The sequence below is a fragment of the Bos indicus genome, chromosome 9 (genome assembly GCF_029378745.1).
Source record: "Bos indicus isolate NIAB-ARS_2022 breed Sahiwal x Tharparkar chromosome 9, NIAB-ARS_B.indTharparkar_mat_pri_1.0, whole genome shotgun sequence".
NCBI classification, from domain to species: Eukaryota; Metazoa; Chordata; class Mammalia; order Artiodactyla; family Bovidae; genus Bos; species Bos indicus.
In genome coordinates, this window is record NC_091768.1 from 14999487 (window position 1) to 15021038 (window position 21552).

Below are 21552 nucleotides of genomic sequence, written 5' to 3' on the forward strand. Positions count from 1 at the left end.
AGAGCATGGAGTAACAGCTGTGTAGCTCACCAAAAAATCACCAGCACAGACTGGCAGAGAAGGACGACTGCAGGACAGACCTTCCTAGTAAAAACAGGGAATCGGGTTATCTGATATTTGGAGACAAAATCCATCAAAAGATCAGCAATGAGAACATGATGGACCTGCCAGAAAAGCTAGAAAAATTTTAAGACAGGCTTCCAGAAAGTTATGTAAATGTTAAAAAGTAGAATGATTATTAATTCTGGGAAAAGTAAAGTGTACAAAGTATAATCTTGGCACTCTCCTTTGCTCTACTGTATACAGTATTTTTAAAGTCATAATTAAACAATAGTTAATGTGTTTATTAAATATTATAACTATATAGTAGGAGAAGGGGAGATATGTGTGTTAGCTAAATCGTCAGTAATAGCATCAAGAAGACAATAAGGTCTCAAGTTATTCAATCAAGCAATAGTAGAATAGGCATGTTATTTAGATACACCAAGATAAATACCAAAAGTAACAACTTTTGAAGTCAAAGTGATCACCTCTAGAAAAGCTGGAGCAGGTACTGTTTTTCATCTTAATGCCTTCAGATATTTTTTTAACTGTGTACATTAGTTTGATAAATTTTAGATATATAAAAGGAAATAAGGTCACCATGGTCTGACTCGATTTTAGACATATTTATTCTGAAATTTCAAATGACATTAGGGGAAATATAATTTTTATGTTTACTGAAGGGCATGGACAAGAAACCAGCTCTAATACACTTTGCTAGATTATCCAAATACTACATTTATGCATCAAATTCTCCTTGAAACAGCACTTCCTTACTCCCTCCATCCTCCCCTCAAAATAGCCATGTTCACAAAGAACAGAATTCTGCAGCTTAACCAGCACAGGATGACAGAGTAACGCGAAGGCAGTGTTCCCATGAAGACAGGAGATGAGAGGCTTAGCAGCAACCATTAGGCGTACCTCTCAGCCGCTCCTCTTTCCTAGTCTGGCTTTTCATTTCTTATGCCACCCCCCCACCTTGTTCATTATTTTCATCGCCCTTGTCTCCCTACCAGTTTTTCATTTTCTATTTACCAAAAATTTCCCTCGCTCTAATACCAAATCTAGCCTGTCTGCCTATAACTGAGGTTATACTCTGACCACTTCCTAAGGAGAACAGATGCTGCTCAGTAGTGTAGATATATCTTGCAATTAATGCTGTTAGAGTGACTAATACACATACAGATGGCAATCAAATCTAGGCATGGAAATGTTAAAACCTGGACTCATTGAGCTTGGGCTAAAATTTAGAGCTAAATATTAACAACAATACTGGGGCACTGTTATTTTAGCAAGACACTTAAACATAGCAAAATTAATATTTTTCATTTTTATTAATACAGAATATACTAACAGTAAGTTATCTTTCAATATAATCAAGCTTACAAATAAACTGTTACTAACCAATAAACAAATAATAGTCACTTGACTTCTCTTGGTTGAATAATTCTCTATTAGGTAGTACAGTTATTTTTACCAATTTATTTTTAAACTGCTTTATGATTTCAAAGAAATTTCTTAGTCTTTACATATTAAATAATTCCATCAATTGGGAACTTCATATATCACAATTATTTCCAGCAAGTTAATGTATTCTTCAATGCCTTCTACTCAACCTAGTTGTCTTAAAATGCATTCTGATTCTTTGAAAGCTGAGTATGACATTGGTGTTTCCAAAAGTGAGCATAAAGCCCATAAGAAAGAAATGTTTTCCTTCCTTCCCCCAGTCACAGAGGCCATATGAGTGTTCCACATTCTTCGTATTTAGCAACAGGAATCCCTTACAACTCAAATGGCAGCAGACAAGGCAGAACTTAGGCCATCAATGTATTTGTAAAAACAGATAAAACTCCAAATATATTTTAAGATTCCATCTTCACCACAGATGACAAAAGGTTGGAGAGGCTCTTCGACTTTTCTGTAGCGGCAATCCTGGTCCCCCAGTTAGAAAAAGAGATGCAGGATGGCAGTCAGTCCTTCTTAAACAGCACAAACTCAACCTGCAAATACTGGCAGAAGCCCTCTCCCCTACTGATATATCCCAGAAAATACACTGCCATGTGCAAGAGGGTCAATTATCAGAATAAATAACCATATTCTGAACGACTGACAAAAACATAGTTTTACACAAAGAATACCCTATGCACTCAGAAACTTCAGGATAACCAAACATTAAGTACTTCATGCAAGTAATATTCTGTTAAGTATGAACCACAAGTTCTTTTAACTGAATTTCATATTGTACAAAACTTAAGTGTGGCACATTTCTACTATTACCATTACATTATTTTTTTTTAAAAATGTAGTCAAAATTGATACATTACACAGACCTTTTGATTTAACATATAACCAAAGGAAACCATTACAAACTCTTAATTCAAACAGGCATTTTTCTATACAAACATATGAGTTATTTTAGTTTAAAAAAAATAGCCATTTCAATGCAATTAAGCCACCTCTGATTAAGACATACATTTCATGCATGTGAAAAAATAAGTTTACATTCAAGAATCAGTTCCATAGCAAACAAATTACAGCATTTATTCAAGAAGGAATATTAAAAATAATTCCAGTTAATAGAAAATAAAATAACTTCAAGCATATATATTATAATTTACCGTGTACATACTCCGAAATCTCCAGAATTTAATTAGGAAATTTAAAGAATTTCTTTTGAAAGTACGTCTGAGAAAAACCAACCAAAACAATTGGTGCCATAACTAAAGAGAATGTCCGTACACATCCACATTTGACCTACATGTAAAAACTGGATGAAATATAGAGGAAATAAAGGTTACTGTTTTCTAAAACCTCAGAAATATAATATTAGTACTTAGGTCAAAACACTTACCTGCAAATTAAAAACAGCTTGAGGTATTTCCAATGCTGAAGCAAATTTCTGAATGTTAAATACCACAAGAATGAAAACAGTCTCCTTTGAACATTTATACCTGGTTTATAGTTGAGACAGAAGACAAGGTCTGCCAAGAAGTTTTCCCCTCTCACCTATATTCTTGGATCCCTGATGAAGTGTAAGCTTCAAGGGAAATGGTCACGTGTAAAAACAGCAAGATGAGTTTCCTGACTGCAACATCTTAGCCAAAATGGGAAGTGGAATTTTAAATTCTCCTGAGACCCACCTGACCTCTTCAGACACGAGCATTAATTCCTATGCTAGCCAGGTTAAGCATGTCCTTTGAAATCAAATCTAAGCTTGACAATTGTACTGGATAAGCTGAATACAGGAATCACCTCAACAAAGATGGTACTTTAAGCCTTTACACACGACACATGAAAATGATGAAGTGTTTTATTTAGATTTGGTCTTCATCTTTTTGTAACTCTGGATCCTGAAAGGTTAGCAAGTCGTTATACTCATACATCTTGTAATCCCGTTCTTCACACAACAGGCACACATATACAGTATCATATGTCAATATATTATCATCAACACAGCATAAACATATAAGCAGCAGACGCATTTCACATGAAAGAGGCTCTATGCATCACACAGCCTGTCCCAACAAAAAAGAAACATCATAATGCCATTTCAACAGTTACAGTGTTGATATGATCAGTATAGCTAATCTGTTTTATACCCGTCATATATTTTCATAAGTCATCCATAAGGAAGAAGCAGAAGACAAAGACTGCTTTTTAAAAAATGTTATGTGCCAACTTCAAAAATGACATACTAACCAGAACATCAGCATTTGAAAGCTAGGTTGAATAGGACTGGCCTTGATGCACATGCAGTAAATTTGTTTTCAGAATATAAAATTAAATGGTAATGTCAGCAGTATTACTACTGTTTCTATATTTATGATTAATTACTAGCAGTACAACTCCCAGAAGAAAGGAGATGGATCCAATAGTGATGTAAGCAATCCCCAAAAATGGATTTTTTCCTCCCATCCATGAAATGGTGCTCAAGATCATCCGCTTCCGTCCATCAAATGAATGTACAGGGTAATCTGAAGAGTGTATAGGAAGACATCCATGTCTTGTTACTTGGTGTTTAAAATATAACTTAAGTTGGCATTTAATTCCTTGTAATTCATTGGTATAATTCTATGATAGATACCTTACTCATATGTTCTAAATCACAAAATAATTATACAATTATTACCCTAAAGGATTGATTTCACAAACTGTTAGTAGTAGAAGCCAATATAGTTTACAAGCAAAAGCAACTAAATTTAAGAGTTATGTAATTTCTCAGATATTTCTGTTCTCATTACACAGAAGGGGTAAAAGGCCTGTAATGTGAAAAAAAAATATTTCAGATAAACAGCAATGAAACCCATAGAGGAAAACGAGGTTGACAGACCAGGAGAAACAGGAAGAATGAAGGGACTGGGGCACTTTTTGAGCAATGAGCTCAAAACGCATGTGTAGCAAGAGTGTCGTTCTGAGAAGGTGGAAGGACGCAGCACAAGACAAAAAGCATGACACTGAAGTTTTATATGGCGGACTTGGAGCAATGAGAAAACTCAGTGTGACACAGAGTCAATGGCTAAAACAGAGTGGAAATGAAGGAAGAAATGGGACATCAACATACTGGATGAGCTACATCCATGGACAAATTCCAGGATTCTGGCAAGAGTTAGGGCAGAGAAGAAGACAGAACTAAGTCCCTAAGCTAAAGGTTCACAACTTCTTCAGACGCATCTTTTGAGTCAAGTGTGAGAGTTCCCATCTGTTTCTCCAGCTTCTGTAGCTCCCCAGCCTGGAAGACAGGCCCTGTGACTCCAAAGGGAGGCTCAGCTCTACTAGTTCTTAAATCAATCGCAACCCAAGCCAGGAATGATTATGAGTTCTAACTAACCCAATACTCTATGGGATGTGGTATCAAATCACCCAAGCTAGTCTCTCAATATCCCAACTCTAAAAAGGGGGCTTATACCTTAATTCTAATATCTAGTTTCCACCTTAGACTCAGTTTTGATAATCAACCCTTGATGTTTTGCAGGTCTCATTTCTGTCTTACTGATTTTCAAAAGACTACATTTCTCCTAACAGTTTTCTTGGTGCAGATTATCTGTCAACTAAGAAACCCTGCAGAGAAGGCAATGGCACCCCACTCCAGCACTCTTGCCTGGAAAATCCCATGGACGGAGGAGCCTAGTAGGCTACAGTCCATGGGGTGGCTAAGAGTCGGACACGACTGAGCGACTTCACTTTCACTTTTCACTTTCATGCATTGGAGAAGGAAATGGCAACCCACTCCAGTGTTCTTGCCTGGAGAATCCCAGGGACGGGGGAGCCTGGTAGGCTACTGTCTATGGGGTCGCAGAGAGTCGGACACGACTGAAGTGACTTAACGTAACGTAAGAAACCCTGAGTGCTCCAAAGCCTTCCCTTTCTTGTGCTGTAGGCTGCAGGCTGCCCTCTACTTTGGCTACAGCCTCAAGATTATTCTCTCTGCTGCTGCTGCTAAGTCGCTTCAGTCGTGTCCGACTCTGTGTGACCCCATAGACGGCAGCCCACCAGGCTCCGCCATCCCTGGGATCCTCCAGGCAAGAACACTGGAGTGGGCTGCCATTTCCTTCTCCAATTATTCTCTCTACCAGCACCTAAATTTAGTCTGTTTGTCTAAAACTGCTGCTATGTAGGCAGAGTTTCAAAAACTTGGACACTTTCAGTCTGTCACTATCAGGTCACGCTCAGGTGTGTGCTGAGGTGTAAAATCAAACCACTAAGGATCCAAATAGATCTTTACTTTGAAATGAGGTCTATTAATTCAACCATTTATTAATCTAAACTGAAAATATGTATTTATAGCTAATTTGGGTTCAGTTCAGTCGCTCAGTCGTGCCCGACTCTTTGCGACCCCATGAATCATAATTTGGGTTATGAAAAATCAAAAATGTAAGATCATCAGCAAACACTTAAATGCTAATATCTGAGCTATTTTCATCCATGATATATACAAGCAATGGGCTAGAGATTAAATAAAAGTTAGTGCCCAATATTTCTAGCTTAGAAAAGACTCTGCACCCAGGCTGATATGGACAGGTCTGACTACTTGATTGAACCAGCCAGGGGTGCAGCCTACAGTTGTGGTTGATGGTAAAGTCAACAGCCTTTGGAGTCAGCAGCTTGATTCCGAATCCCAATTTTTCTACTACTTGTGTAATCTCAGATAAGTTATTTAAAGGCTCTGTGTTCCTGTATTCTTGTCTACAATACGGAGATGATTCACAATGCTTGAAATAAATAATATATGCAGAGTATTTAATATAACTGACATAGAGTTAGGATGAAATAAATGGTATTTATCAGCACTTAAAAGTCTGCCTAAATTATTAAGGTAGAACAATACAGCTAATGATAAAAATGCTTTGGTACTGTAAAAAGAATCATTATAAATAATTATGTTGATATGAAGTAACAAATTCATTAATTTTTAATATCTAAAAAAATTTTTGAAAAAAAAAAATATTGAAACAGCCCACTACCACCAATACTTATTTGCTAAGCACTAGGTATACTTACTAGCCTTTGTATTAAACTCAATCTCTCTTGTAAAAATATCTAACTTATTAATAAATCTAGCACTACATTTTAAATACTTTACTAAGTAATATGGGAACCCCTGATCACTTTTTCACCAAATAAGATGCTTGAATTCTAGTCCAAAGTATATAAAAATTAAATATGTTTCTGGAAGAAACAAGTTAAAAGAGACTTTCTCATACATATACACATACTCTTACAAAAATGCAGTGAACAAAACTAAAGTACAAAGTAGCATGCCACATAACAGACAAAGTTGGACTATACTCCTTTCAAATTCTTTGAATCTGTGTACATGGCCAAAAAAGGATACTGTATGTGATATTCAAATAGTATCGTCCAGCTGGTAATGTTGGATGTAAATCATTTTTCCGCTCTATAAGACGATATAACTTACGAAAAGTAGGTAATGCTGCAGTACGCATCCAAACAATAAAATCCTCATTTATGAAGCCATTATTATCTTCGTCAGAATCCAACATGTAAACTGGTTTAACCCAGTTTACTGGCTTTGTTGTGCCTTAAACAGGAGAGATGGGAGTGGAATGGGGAGACAAAATATTCCGTTTTATTAAGAGTTTCAATAAAAAGTCATACTCTGATAAAACAAAGATACACAATATGAATATTTTCCCTACGTGCAAAAATAGAAATATAGTCATATTCTAAGTCTTAAAATCTAAAGAGAAATCAATTCCTCACATAAAACCTTAACAAATAATTACAAAGATTTGACTGATATCTCAAGAGATTACTAAAAGTAGGCTACTGAGTATGTACCAAAAGGCAGATGACTTAATGCAAAGATGTAATGGTAAGAAACATTACATTATGGAATAAAGGAGGCAAAGAAAAAAAAATTTGGACTTATAAATTTTAAATAAATACTTGTTTAAAATAAACTTTGTTACAACTTTAAAAGATTATAGCTGAAACACATAAGAAAATACCAGAGAAATTCAAGATGAACAGTATATGTTTCCTTTAGAATTTTAAAACGTTAGAAAATGCTACATATTTTCCCTAACTTGACAGGAAGAAAAGTTGTTTTTAAAAAACCATAAACTTTTTTAAGATCCTGAAGACAGAAAATTTTAGGTATTTCATTAAAATACCTAGATTATGTTTTAAGCGATAACAGTAATACTTTACCTTTGAATCGTTCTTCTAAGGGATCTGTTCCAGGGGGATTTCTGAATTTTACATTTTTATCTGTCCACCAAGCAATACCTTTCTTTTTCAAAGGAATAGGCGTAAGATCAGATGCATTGCCAACCTGAAACAATTCTAGTGTATCTGGACACAAGAAAAGAGAGATATTACTAAACATCTACTGAAAATCCACAGTAACAGCTTTACTCCATGAGAAATGAGGATCTGGTATTTGCTCCCCAAAGCAGTTTTAACAAAGCAGGCACATGATGTGCATCTGCTCTTGGTTATTTACATGTGAATTAACTATGGTAACTTTGTGATCCTAGATGAACTTGCCTTCCCTCAATACAGTTCCAAGTCATTTTCCTACATGGCTAGCTGGTATGTGGTAAGGTCAAATGTTTTAATATTAACACAAATAAAACAAGTTGCAAGGTAAATCTGCCTCTCCTATTCTTTAAAAAAAAAACACACATTGCTAAATAGCTTCTAGCTTAACCAAATTCTATATCTGCACTGTTCAACATGGTAATCCCTGGCTATATTGCTACAGAGCTCTTGAAATTAATGCCTGTCCAAATGAATATGTTTTGTAAGGATATAATATACATCAAAGATTTTATATAAAAAATTAGTATATAAAATATCTCACTAATAACTATATACTGAACATCACTTACATGCTGAAATGATAATATCTGGGGCATACTGAGTTTAATAAAATATTATTAAAGTTAATTTAACTTGGTTTTATTGTTTTTAATGTGACTATCAGAAAACTTAAAATTATATACATGTCTCACATTTATGGTTCATATTATATTCATATCAGACAGTGCTGTAGCCCCTTTTTAGTGGTATAAGTATTCAAAGTTAGTTTATCATATGTGAAACCAGAAGTAGCAGACTGTCTCTGCTTCTTTCTTCTCAGAGACATAAATTCTTAAAATATAAGAATTCACAAAAGAAAGTCATAAAGCATTCCAATATCCCACTGCAAAACTAATATTATGTATTTATCTTAAAGCTGTTGAATTTTACAATTTCATGTTCCTGTTCAGTTGCTAAGTCCATTCTTGTCTCTGTAAGATTATACAAATATTCCTAACTATAGCATAATATATATAATCTTTGTTTATCTCTATATCATACCATTAAACATGCTGTTGGCTATAGCCCCACAAGGAGCAATTGGTTTGTCTTCATTTCTTCGATAAGGCTCACACTCCTTACTGGGATTCTGATATTCAAAAGGAAAGAAGAGAGATATTATTACCCAGGCCTCTGAGAGAACTATCAGCTAGCCCTAGTTACTGATTAAAAATTCAATGCCTACATATTTCTTATTTGCAATGCATACAGAGTGTCATACTAGAGACAGATTATAAACAATACCACATTTAACTATGCAAAATATATTCCTTAATATTATTGCTTTCTAACATTTGCACATATTTTGTTACACAGATACATGTCAAAAAGAAATTTTAAAACATCTTCATACCAACACAGAAATCGTAACTACAAACAGTTTTCGACCCAAGAAAAATTAAGAAGCCATCTATCGTCAATCCAGCTATAACGTAATGAAGGGAATCTTAAACTGGAAGTAAGACTGGAGCTTCTAGTTCCAACTAATGTACTGTGTAACTTCAGGCAAGTCCCTTGATTTATCTGGGCCTGACTTAAAAAAGAACATGTTCAACTAGATAATTTCAAATTCTGTAGTTTGGAGTTAAATCCCCAAATTAAATCCTGTGGAAAGAAGGAAGGGAGAGCAGGGAAGAGAGTTGGCTGACTGGAGAGAAGGAAGGAAAAGAAGTCCCAGAATATAGCAGTCTTCTCTAAATTGTGCATCCAGGTTAAAGAAAACAAACATGTTGGTAAGGCAAACAGCAATACACCTGTCCTCCAGATTCAGTTTTGATTTAGTCCCTAGTGAAGATCTCAAGGAAACATGTAATTTGTAGTTAATCTAGAGATTCTACCAAGTCTAACATGAGGTATATGTCTGAGTTATTCTGTAATTCCAAGGCCACATTAGGCCATGTCTCAAAACACATAAACAAAGCAAGATAGTCTCAGTTTGAAATTAACTAGAACCTAGCATCCTAGGGCTACTCCACTATCACCAATGTTGTCTTATATCTACATTCTCATTGGAAAAAGAACTACAGGAGTGAAAAAGACAGGAGAAGATTAAAGAAATGTGGCAGGGAATCTCATAAAGTCTCCTTAATATTTGACTTCTCAGCTTTTCAGTCCCTATGCCATCTACATTCATAAAGTTATTCTAAGGCCATGAAGATAAACAATATATAATTAGCCTATTATTATTTGACTGTTTTGATGAAAACTGTGATTTCAAGGAAAAAAGGTAAATAAACTCTCAGTGTGACATATATATATTGTAACCACTAAACTCTTGGGGGGCAAGGGAGGGAGTGGAATAGCAACTTCATTTAGAAAACCAGCAAAGAGAGGAGATGGTGGACTTGAGTCCTGAAGAACTGTCTTCTAGCTACTAAATTACTGAAGAAGGTTTAAAAGAAAGGAAATATTCACAACCTAGTCATCAGGTACTGAACTAAGCAATGTTACATACTTGTAGTAACTGCCTTAGAAAAACCATTTACTGAGTACCTAACATGTACCACATACCATGAAAGGTGCTAGAAAGGGATAAATGAAAGAAAAAAAAGTCTCTGCTTTTCAGCAGCTCACAATGTAACAAGGGAAACAAACCCAAACACAACCAACTATAATATGAAATGAGAGCCATGACAAAAGTGTCTATATTTATTCCATATATATTTATTAAATGCCTCTCATGTGTTAGGCACTGTAGAGGTACTTGGTACATGGTGATTAAAGAAAGTCATGCTCCCTGCTCTCATGGGCTTGCAGTATGGTTGGGAAGACAGAAGATAAGTAAATAAATGATACGGGGAAGTCTTTCTCATCAAAGTTAAGACCTGAAGAAAGTAGGAGACAGCCACGTGAAGAACATGTAGAAGAGAGCCTGAAGCAAAGAGAACAGTACACGCCATTTAGAAAGAACCTGGTATCTCTGAGAAAGTCAAGGGGGAACGTAGTTAAGAGTATGGGCAATAAAGAAAACGATAAGACCGGAGCGTCGTGCACAGCTCAGATCATCCTGAGTGAACAAACCACTGAAAGGTTTTAGGCAGAGAAATGGTATTCATGTTTTTTTAAAGATCACTCTAGCAGTTACGTAGAACTGCTGGAACGGCCTGGAAAGGAAGACAGAGAGTGGATGATATGGGGAGACTGTGTTAAGTAAAGTATGAAATGAAGTATGAACACAGTATGAATGAAGTACACACAGAAAGAAGTTATTTTGCATCCAGAGACACTAAACAGCAGGCCTGAGATGAGGGGACCTCCAGGAAAAGAGTAAAAACCACAATCTAGACAAATGAAATGTAAATGTCAAAATGGGCAGATTACGTGTGTCACCAGGCATAGTTCAGTTCAGTCGCTCAGTCGTGTCCGACGCTTTGCGACCCCATGAATCGCAGCACGCCAGGCCTCCCTGTCCATCACCAGCTCCCGGAGTTCACTGAGACTCACGTCCACATAGTCAGTGATGCCATCCAGCCATCTCATCCTCTGTCGTCCCCTTCTCCTCCTGCCCCCAATCCCTCCCAGCATCAGAGTCTTTTCCAATGTGTCAACTCTTCACATGAGGTGGCCAAAGTACTGGAGTTTCAGCTTTAGCATCATTCCTTCCAAAGAAATCCCAGAGCTGATCTCCTTCAGAATGGACTGGTATATGGCCCAGGGCAGCCAAGCCAAAGGTACATTAAGGATAGAATATAAAACCAAAAAGGCCAGAGTGGTAGGCTGACATCAGATTGTGAAGGGCCTTACATACAATTTTAAGTAACTTAGACTTCAATCTGTTTATTCTGAACATCTTTAAAATTTTTGAGAGCCATCTGGTCTTAAGTCATATATTTTGGTCTAGTCCAGGGGTCAATAAATGATAGGCTGCAAACCAAATTCAGCCCAGGACCTGTTTTTGTAAATAAAGCTTCACTGGAACACAGCTACACCCATTCACTTAAGTACTGTCTATGGCTGCCTTCGTTCTAAAATGGCAGAGCTGAGTAGCTGCAATGGACTACATGACCTGCAAAGCTGAAAATGTTTACTATTGGCCCTTTACAGAAAAAAATCCTAAGTTTAGTTGAAAAACTTTGCTTGAAGATTGGAAGAAAAGAATCTCGGTTTCTTTTGCCCTCTGTGAAGAGTGTATCTACATAAAAGAACTGTAAATAAACCACCACTTCTGGGTCTTTCAACACACACCCAATCTATGATCCCAATCGACAAATTCTGAGTACCTGGTGTGTCTCACGGAACATCACCTTCTCTGGACTTGTGGATCTAACAACATAAACCCCCACATGGACTGCAAACTATTACAGACCTAACTGGAATCTTTAATAAACTTATTATTTCTTAAAATCCCAAACATCAGGAAATAGCAATAAAACTGGGAAGGATAACCAAGGGCAATTATACATTTACCAGGACCATTCTGGTCCCAATATGGTTCTAAGATGCATTCTAACAGTCACTGTTTTAAGAGATCCTTAAATTACTGTGGGACTCCTAAGGCTTGCTGCACTGGCAGCAATAATATAAAATACCTGGGCACCAACCACTACTATGGAAAGCTGAACAACAGTCAGGAACCCAAGATCACCTAGTCCACAGGTTGCCAAACCGGGCTGAGCATCACAAGGGGAGCTTGTTAAAAACAGACATTTTAGAGCTCCAACCCTGTAGATGTAGACATGAAAGACTTAGAATTCTGGACTCTCTATTTTCAAAAAGCTCCTCAGACAGTTTTTCAGTAACCCACCCCCTTTGGATTTTAGTACTTAGGTGTCCCACAGGGTAAAAGGAAATGGCAACCCACTCCAGTGTTCTTGCTTGGAGAATCCCAGGGATGGGGGAGCCTGGTGGGCTGCCGTCTATGGGGTCACACAGAGTCGGACACGACTGAAGTGACTTAGCAGCAGCAGGGTAAAAAACAAAGAGCAAACATGTTTGATTTTAAAACATAATCTCAGAAATTAAAAGTAGTTTATTTACATATTCCTACCCAGTATAATAATAATGAATAAACCCAAACAGAACAAATTATATTCCCAGAATGCTACATCCATCAAAATTCCATTACAAACTGACTGTCGCTTTTGTTATCTAGTCGCTAAGTCATGTCCAACTCTTTACAACCCCATGGACTATAGCCCACCAGGCTCTTTTAAGTCTAAAATGCAGTTCTTGGGTACAATCTCAAAAATGACAGAATGATCTCTGTTTGTTTCCAAGACAAACCATTCAATATCACAGTAAACCAAGTCTATGCCCCAAACAGTAATGCTGAAGCTGAAGTTGAACGGTTCTATGAAGACCTACAAGACCTTCTAGAACTAACACCCAAAAAAGATGTTCTTTTCATTACAGGGGACTGGAATGCAAAAGTAGGAAGTCAAGAGATACCTGGAGTAACAGGCAAATTTGGCCTTGGAGTACAATATGAAGCAGGGCAAAGGCTAACAGAGTTCTGCCATGAGAACGCACTGGTCATAGCAAACACCCTCTTCGAACAACACAAGAGGAGACTCTACACATGGACATTATCAGATGGTCAATACCGATATCAGACTGATTATATTCTTTGCAGCCAAAGATGGAGAAGCTCTATACAGTCAGCAAAAACAAGACCAGGAGCTGACTGTGGCTCAGATCATGAACTCCTTATTGCCAAATTCAGATTTAAATTGAAGAAAGTAGGGAAAACCACTAGATCATTTAGGTATGACCAGAATCCCTTACGATTATACAGTGGAAGTGACAAATAGATTCAAGGGATTAGATCTGATAGACAGAGTGCCTGAAGAACTATGGACGGAGGTTCATGACATTGTACAGGAGGCAGTGATCAAGACCGTCCCCAAGAAAAAGAAATGCAAAAAGGCAAAATAGTTGTCTGAGAAGGCCTTACAGATAGCTGAGAAAATAAGAGAAGCTAAAGGCATAGGAGAAAAGGAAAGATATACCCATCTGAATGCAGAGTTCCAAAGAATAGCAAGGAGAGATAAGAAAGCCTTCTTCAGTGATCAATGCAAAGAAATAGAGGAAAACAATAGAACGGGAAAGACTAGAGATATCTTAGAAAAAATTAGAGATATCAAGGGAACATTTCATGCAAAGATGGGCTCAATAAAGGACAGAAATGGTATGGACCTAACAGAAGTAGAAGATATTAAGAAGAGGTGGCAAGAATACACAGAAGAACTGTACAAAAAAGATCTTCATGACCCTTATAATCACAATGGTGTGATCACTCACCTAGAGCCAGACATCCTGGAATGCGAAGTCAAGTGGGCCTTAGGAAGCATCACTACGAACAAAGCTAGTGGAGATGATGGAATTCCAGTTGAGCTATTTCAAATCGTAAAAGATGATGTTGTGAAAGTGTTGCACTCAATATGCCAGCAAATTTGGAAAACTCAGCAGTGGCCACAGGACTGGAAAAGGTGAGTTTTCATTCCAATCCCAAAGAAAGGTAATGCCAAAGAATGCTCAGACTACCGCACAATTGCACTCATCTCACATGCTAGTAAAGTAATGCTCAAAATTCTCCAAGCCAGGCTTCAACAGTACATAAACTGTGTTCTTCCAGATGTTTAAGCTGGATTCAGAAAAGGCAGAGGAACCAGAGATCAAATTGCCAGCATCTGCTGGATCACTGAAAAGGCATGAGAGTTCCAGAAAAATATCTACTTCTGCTTTATTGACTAAGCCAAAGTCTTTGACTGTGTGGATCACAATAAACTGTCAAAAAATTCTTAAATAGATGGGAATACCAGACCACCTTACCTGCCTCCTGAGAAATCTGTATGCAGATCAAGAAGCAACAGTTAGAAATGGACATGGAACAATGGACTAGTTCCAAATCGGGAAAGGAGTACATCAAGTCTGTATATTGTCACCCTGCTTATTTAACTTACATGAAGAGTATATCATGTGATATGCTGGGCTGGACAAAGCACAAGCTGGAATCAAGACTTCCAGGAGAAATATCAATAACCTCAGACACGCAGATGATACCACTCTTAAGGCAGAAAGTGAAGAACTAAAGAGCCTCTTGATGAAAGTGAAAAAGGATAGTGAAAAAGTTGGCTTAAAGCTCAACATTCAGAAAACGAAGACCATGGCATCCGGTCCCATTACTTCATGGCAAAGAGATAGGGAAACAATGGAAATAGTCACAGACTTTATTTTGGGGGCTCCAAAATCATTGCAGATGGTGACTGCAGCCATGAAATTAAAAGGCAGAGCTTTCCTTGGAAGGAAACCTATGACTAACCTAGACAGCATATTAAAAAGCAGAGACATTACCTTTGCCAACAAAGGTCTGTCTAGTCAAAGCTACGGTTTTTCCAGTAGTCATGTATGCATGTGAGAGTTGGAATATAAAGAAAGCTGAGTGCACAAAAATTGATGCTTTTGAACTGCAGTGTTGGAGAAGACTCTTGAGAGTCCCTTGGACTGCAAGAAGATCCAACCAGTCCATCCTAAAGGAAATCAGTCCTGAGTATTCATTGAAAGGGCTGATTCTGAAGCTAAAACTCCAATATTCTGGCCACCTGATGGGAAGAACTGACTCACTGGAAAAGACCCTGATGCTGGGAAAGATTGAGGGCAGGAGGAGATGTGGACGACAGAGGAGAGGTGGTTGGATGGCATCACCGACTCAATGGACATGAGTTTGAGCAAGCTCTGGGAGTTGGTGATGGATAGGGAAGCCTGGTGTGTTACAGTCCATTGGGTTGCAAAAAGTCAGACACGACTGAACAACTGAACTAAACTAAGACTCTTCTACCCATGGGATTTCCCAGGCAAGAATACTCGAGTGGGTTGCCATTTCCTTCTCAAGGAGATCTTCCCAACCCAGGAGGTGGAACGGGTGTCTCCTGCATTAGCAGGCAGCTTCTTTATAGCTGAGGCCAGGGAGTTAACAAAGCAAAAATCTCGATACTATGAGAAACAAGCAGGTAGTAACACATCCTCTGGCTGCAAGAAATCATGAATCTGTCCAAATTCCAGAGAAAAAAATTTTAACTAAAACACTCACTGAACAAAGGAAAAATGACAAGCAATATTTTAATTTCATTTAACATTTTAATATCTATCATTTCTTATTGAAATGAGAATTGCCAGATCTCACTGAAATGAGAGAACACAATTATCACATGTTCTTAGTCATTAAAACACCAGTTTCATGTTCTATCACTTTACTTACAAGCAAAGCACTAGGATCTCCATTTAGCTGACCATCATCTCGCGATTTCACATAGCGACGATGGTTTTGATAGAAATTAGACAGTCCATAATACATAAATACATTGCCCTAGAGAAAGGGAAAAAATGTTCATATAAAACTATTAAGTATAAAGTTTCATGCATACATAAAAACTATGTAATTTGGACTAGTTCAGAACATTGATAACTTAAAACAGGTACTGGGGTGAATTCTGCCAGAACTAGAAATAAAGTTAAAGAAAGCATGCTCCAAAAAATCCAAGAGTAAACTCTGAAATACCCTGAAAGACCTCAAAGATATCTATTTACGTTAAAACAAACAAATAGAAAAGCTCTCATGAAATCTATTAGCCTAGTTTGATCTACTTTCAATTTTAAATTGCAAAGTAATTATCTTCCAATTAAAATCTATAAATAACTTTTAAAAATTTTTTCTGTAATTCAGATTGGTCTTTACCCAACTAGCATCAACTTTTCAAAGATATAATTGTCAAGCTTTCATTTATTGCTCAAAATAAATGTTGAACCTGAATTGGGACATAGTACATTCTTCAACAGGATACTATGTAATATTAATAATGAATGAATTTATAATTATAAAGATAAGTCATTTTATAATAATCAAGCAAAATACTTTAATGTATGCAATGGAGTCAACTTGGAAAAATCCTAGGAAAGAAGAGTAACCTATATACACTATAATTATTTAGAAGATGCCATGTAGTCATCTTAAATGACTAAGAATTTTGGAGGTGGCAAAAACATTAGCTATTTTCTCCTTTCTCATTGCTACTTCTACAATCTGTAATCCATCCTTGATTAAAAGGAATTCAGAAAAGAAAAAGGATTTCAATAACTTTTGCTTTATCTGATTTGCTGTTTTCATATACACAATCATTTATTCAAGGCTTGATTTTTGAATGTCAAGTATGCCAATTTTTTCAGTCTATATAAATAAAATATTTACATATAAACCTTTTTTTTTATTTATTCATTTATTTTGTTGGCTGATTTCTGTTCTCTGAAAAGGTTTTAGTCCAATTCAAATTTGGGCTTGTGAAAGAACACAGAACCCACAAAAAAATGAATCTGAGGACAATCACCTTTGTGGAAAAAAGTTCTGAAACCCTAAGTGTTTCTGAATGGGAGAGGACACTAATAGAGCTTCCAAATCATTGTAAGTCTCTTCCATGTCTTTAATTCTGCCTGTTTTGACAAAAGCAGAACTTAATGCATCTTTGAAGAAGGCAAAGGCACCCCAACTCCAGTACTCTTGCCTGGAAAATCCCATGGACGGAGGAGCCTGGTGGGCTGCAGTCCATGGGGTCGCTGAGGGTCAGACATGACTGCATGACTGAGCGACTTCACTTTCACTTTCCACTTATGCATTGGAGGAGGAAATGGCAACCCACTCCAGTATTCTTGCCTGGAGAATCCCAGGGACAGCGGAGCCTGGCGGGCTGCCGTCTACAGGGTCACACAGAGTTGGACACGACTGAAGCGACTTAGCAGCAGTAGCAGCAATGCATCTTTATAGCTTGTCTATCACATTAAAAAAAATAAAACTTTTCTGATGTTTTCTGATCAGATCAGTCGCTCAGTCGTGTCCGACTCTTTGCAACCCCATGAATCGCAGCACGCCAGGCCGCCTTGTCCATCACCAACTCCTGGAGTTCACTGAGACTCGTCCATTGAGTCAGTGATGCCATCCAGCCATCTCATCCTCTGTCGTCCCCTTCTCCTCCTGCCCCCAATCCCTCCCAGCATCAGAGTCTTTTCCAATGAGTCAACTCTTCGCATGAGGTGGCCAAAGTACTGGAGTTTCAACTTGAGCATCATTCCTTCCAAAGAAATCCCAGGGCTGATCTCCTTCAGAATGGACTGGTTGGATCTCCTTGCAGTCCAAGGGACTCTCAAGAGTCTTCTCCAACACCACAGTTCAAAAGCATCAATTCTTTGGCACTCAGCCTTCTTCACAGTCCAACTCTCACATCCATACATGACCACAGGAAAAACCAGAGCCTTGACTAGACGGACCTTTGTTGGCAAAGTAATGTCTCTGCTTTTGAATGTGCTATCTAGGTTGGTCATAACTTTCCTTCCAAGGAGTAAGCATCTTTTAATTTCATGGCTGCACTCACCATCTGTAGTGATTTTGCAGCCCAGAAAAATAAAGTCTGACACTGCTTCCACTGTTTCCCCATCTATTTCCCATGAAGTGATGGGACCAGATGCCATGATCTTAGTTTTCTGAATGTTGAGCTTTAAGCCAACTTTTTCACTCTCCACTTTCACTTTCATCAAGAGGCTTTAGAATTCCCTCTTTACTTTCTGCCATAAGGGTGGTGTCATCTGCATATCTGAGGTTATTGATATTTCTCCCGGCAATCTTGATTCCAGTTTGTGTTTCTTCCAGTCTAGCATTTCTCATGGTGCACTCTGCATATAAGTTACATAAACAGGGTGACAATATACAGCCTTGATGAACTCCTTTTCCTACTTGGAACCAGTCTGTTGTTCCATGTCCAGTTCTAACTGTTGCTTCCTGACTTGCATACAAATTTCTCAAGAGGCAGATCAGGTGGTCTGGTATTCCCATCTCTTTCAGAATTTTCCACAGTTTATTGTGATCCACACAGTCAAAGGCTTTGGCATAGTGAATAAAGCAGAAATAGATGTTTTTCTGGAACTCTCTTGCTTTTTCTATGATCCAGTGGCTGTTGGCAATTTGATCTCTGGTTCCTTTGCCTTTTCTAAAACCAGCTTGAACATCAGGAAGTTCATGGTTCACATATTGCTGAAGCCTGGCTTGGAGAATTTTGAGCATTACTTTACTAGCGTGTGAGATGAGTGCAATTGTGCGGTAGTCTGAGCATTCTTTGGCATTGCCTTTCTTTGGGATTGGAATGAAAACTCACCTTTTCCAGTCCTGTGACCACTGCTGAGTTTTCCAAATTTGCTGGCATATTGAGTGCAGCACTTTCACAGCATCATCTTTCAGGATTTGAAATAGCTCAACTGGAATTCCATCACCTCCACTAGCTTTGTTCATAGTGATGCTTTCTAAGATCCACTTGACTTCACATTCCAGGATGTCTGGCTCTAGGTCAGTGATCACACCATTGTGATTATCTGGGTCGTGAAGATCTTTTTTGTACAGTTCTTCTGTGTATTCTTGCCACCTCTTCTTAATATCTTCTGCTTCTATTAGGTCCATACCATTTCTGTCCTTTATCGAGCTCATCTTTGCATGAAATGTTCCTTTGGTATCTCTGATTTTCTTGAAGAGATCCCTAGTCTTTCCCATTCTGTTGTTTTCCTCTATTTCTTTGCATTCATCATTGAAGAAGGCTTTTTTTATCTCTTCTTGCTATTCTTTGGAACTCTGCATTCAGATGTTTATATCTTTCCTTTTCTCCTTTGCTTTTCACTTCTCTTCTTTTCACAGCTATTTGTAAGGTCTCCCCAGACAGCCATTTTGCTTTTTTGCATTTCTTTTCCATGGGGATGGTCTTGTCCCTGTCTCCTCTACAATGTCACGAACCTCATTCCATAGTTCATCAGGCACTCTATCTATCAGATCTAGGCCCTTAAATCTACTTCTCACTTCCACTATACAATCACTAGGGATTTGATTTAGGTCATACCTGAATGGTCTACTGGTTTTCCCTACTTTCTTCAATTTAAGTCTGAATTTGGTAATAAGGAGTTCATGGTCTGAGCCACAGTCAGCTCCCGATCTTGTTTTTGTTGACTGTATAGAGCTTTTCCATCTTTGGCTGCAAAGAATATAATCAGTCTGATTTCAGTGTTGACCATCTGGTGATGTCCATGTATAGAGTCTTCTCTTGTGTTGTTGGAAGAGGGTGTTTGTTATGACCAGTGCATTTTCTTGGCAAAACTCTATTAGTCTTTGCCCAGCTTCATTCCGTATTCCAAGGCCAAATTTGCCTGTTACTCCAGGTGTTTCTTGACTTCCTACTTTTGCATTCCAGTCCCGTATAATGAAAAGGACATCTTTTTTGGGTGTTAGTTCTAAAAGGTCTTGTAGGTCTTCATAGAACCGTTCAACTTCAGCTTCTTCAGCATTACCAGTTGGGGCATAGACTTGGATTACTGTGATATTGAATGGTTTGCCTTGGAAACGAACAGAGATTATTCTGTCGTTTTTGAGATTGCATCCAAGTACTGCATTTCGGACTCTTCTGTTGACCATGATGGCCACTCCATTTCTTCTGAGGGATTCCTGCCCGCAGTAGTAGATATAATGGTCATCTGAGTTAAATTCACCCATTCCAGTCCATTTCAGTTCGCTGATTCCTAGAATGTCGACTTGTTTGACCACTTTCAATTTGCCTTGATTCATGGACCTGACATTCCACGTTCCTATGCAATATTGCTCTTTACAGCATTGGACCTTGCTACTATCACCAGTCACATCCACACATTAATGCTACTTCTGCTAAAACAAAATAATTAAATTCCTGTCTTCTCCCTAATAATTTTTATAATTTTTAAAAAGAGAGCTTTATTGTCCATTATCTCGGTGCAAGAGCATCCATAACCACTAGATGGCAACCATCTACCAGGGACTTCAAAAGTCTTCAGTACCTTTAAGAAAATCTAAAGCATAGCTACAAAAGTCCAAAAAATTGGCCTGTATTAAAGTAGTTTTGCTCCCTGAAGAATAAAACAATACTTTTTAAATTTCAATTTCCAGGTAAAGGAGAGCATAAATTCGTCTAGCCATGACTACTCTCAATCTGTGTGTCCTTCACCATCTGGCTCAGTTTCCAAGAATGACAGCTAAGTGTGAATGCAAAAGGCACGCAGACCACACGTGTGCGTGCACACACACACACACACACATACCTCATACCTTGTGGAGAGTTTTCTAACTGCTTGTCAATAAGGTTTACTAAGTGTTTGCACTTATGTTAAGGGTTAAAGCATCAGATCTGATTAAAAAATGATGCAATTAAATGTGTGAATTAGTATTTTCTAAAGTAAAAACTGTTGGTATTAAAAGTAGTCAAAACAGTTTGAGCAATAATTTTTTAAATACAAACATATGTAGATTGATACAAAAGTGATTTGTACAGTTATAAAATTTTCCAGAAACAGGTTTCAAATTTTGCTTATAAAGTACTAACTAGAATAAACTATTAATGCATTTAATAATCAGACAGCATAATTTGCTAACTAAACAAAATAATCTTCCTCAAAAGTGTACTGACTCTCAATAAATTAAAGCTACATCTCAACAAGAATATAACTAGTAAAAAAAAATTAATATCAATATTTTTTAAAGCATGGGTTTTCTAAGACATTACTTAGAATACAGACCTCAAATGACTGTTCCAGTGTGAAGTTAATGGTACAAACACAAGGTGTAACATTCGGAGACAAACATTTATTACAGGGACTGGAAGGATCTGTTCCGGTATAATCGATCTGCAAGAGAAAAAT

General features: G+C 37.5%; 1 protein-coding gene across 1 annotated transcript in view; it reads right to left on the reverse strand.

Annotated features, from left to right (window-relative positions):
- Positions 1–653: 653 nt before the first annotated feature.
- TMEM30A (transmembrane protein 30A) overlaps positions 654–21552 on the reverse strand; it is a 46299-nt gene continuing 25400 nt past the window's right edge. The window contains exons 2-7 of the mRNA XM_019967039.2: positions 21430–21537; positions 16064–16171; positions 8869–8956; positions 7714–7857; positions 6875–7081; positions 654–4016 (exon numbers count right to left, since the gene is read on the reverse strand). Of these exons, the coding sequence (XP_019822598.2) occupies positions 3823–4016; positions 6875–7081; positions 7714–7857; positions 8869–8956; positions 16064–16171; positions 21430–21537 (849 nt within the window). The 3' untranslated portion in view covers positions 654–3822. The remainder of the gene's footprint in view (positions 4017–6874; positions 7082–7713; positions 7858–8868; positions 8957–16063; positions 16172–21429; positions 21538–21552) is intronic.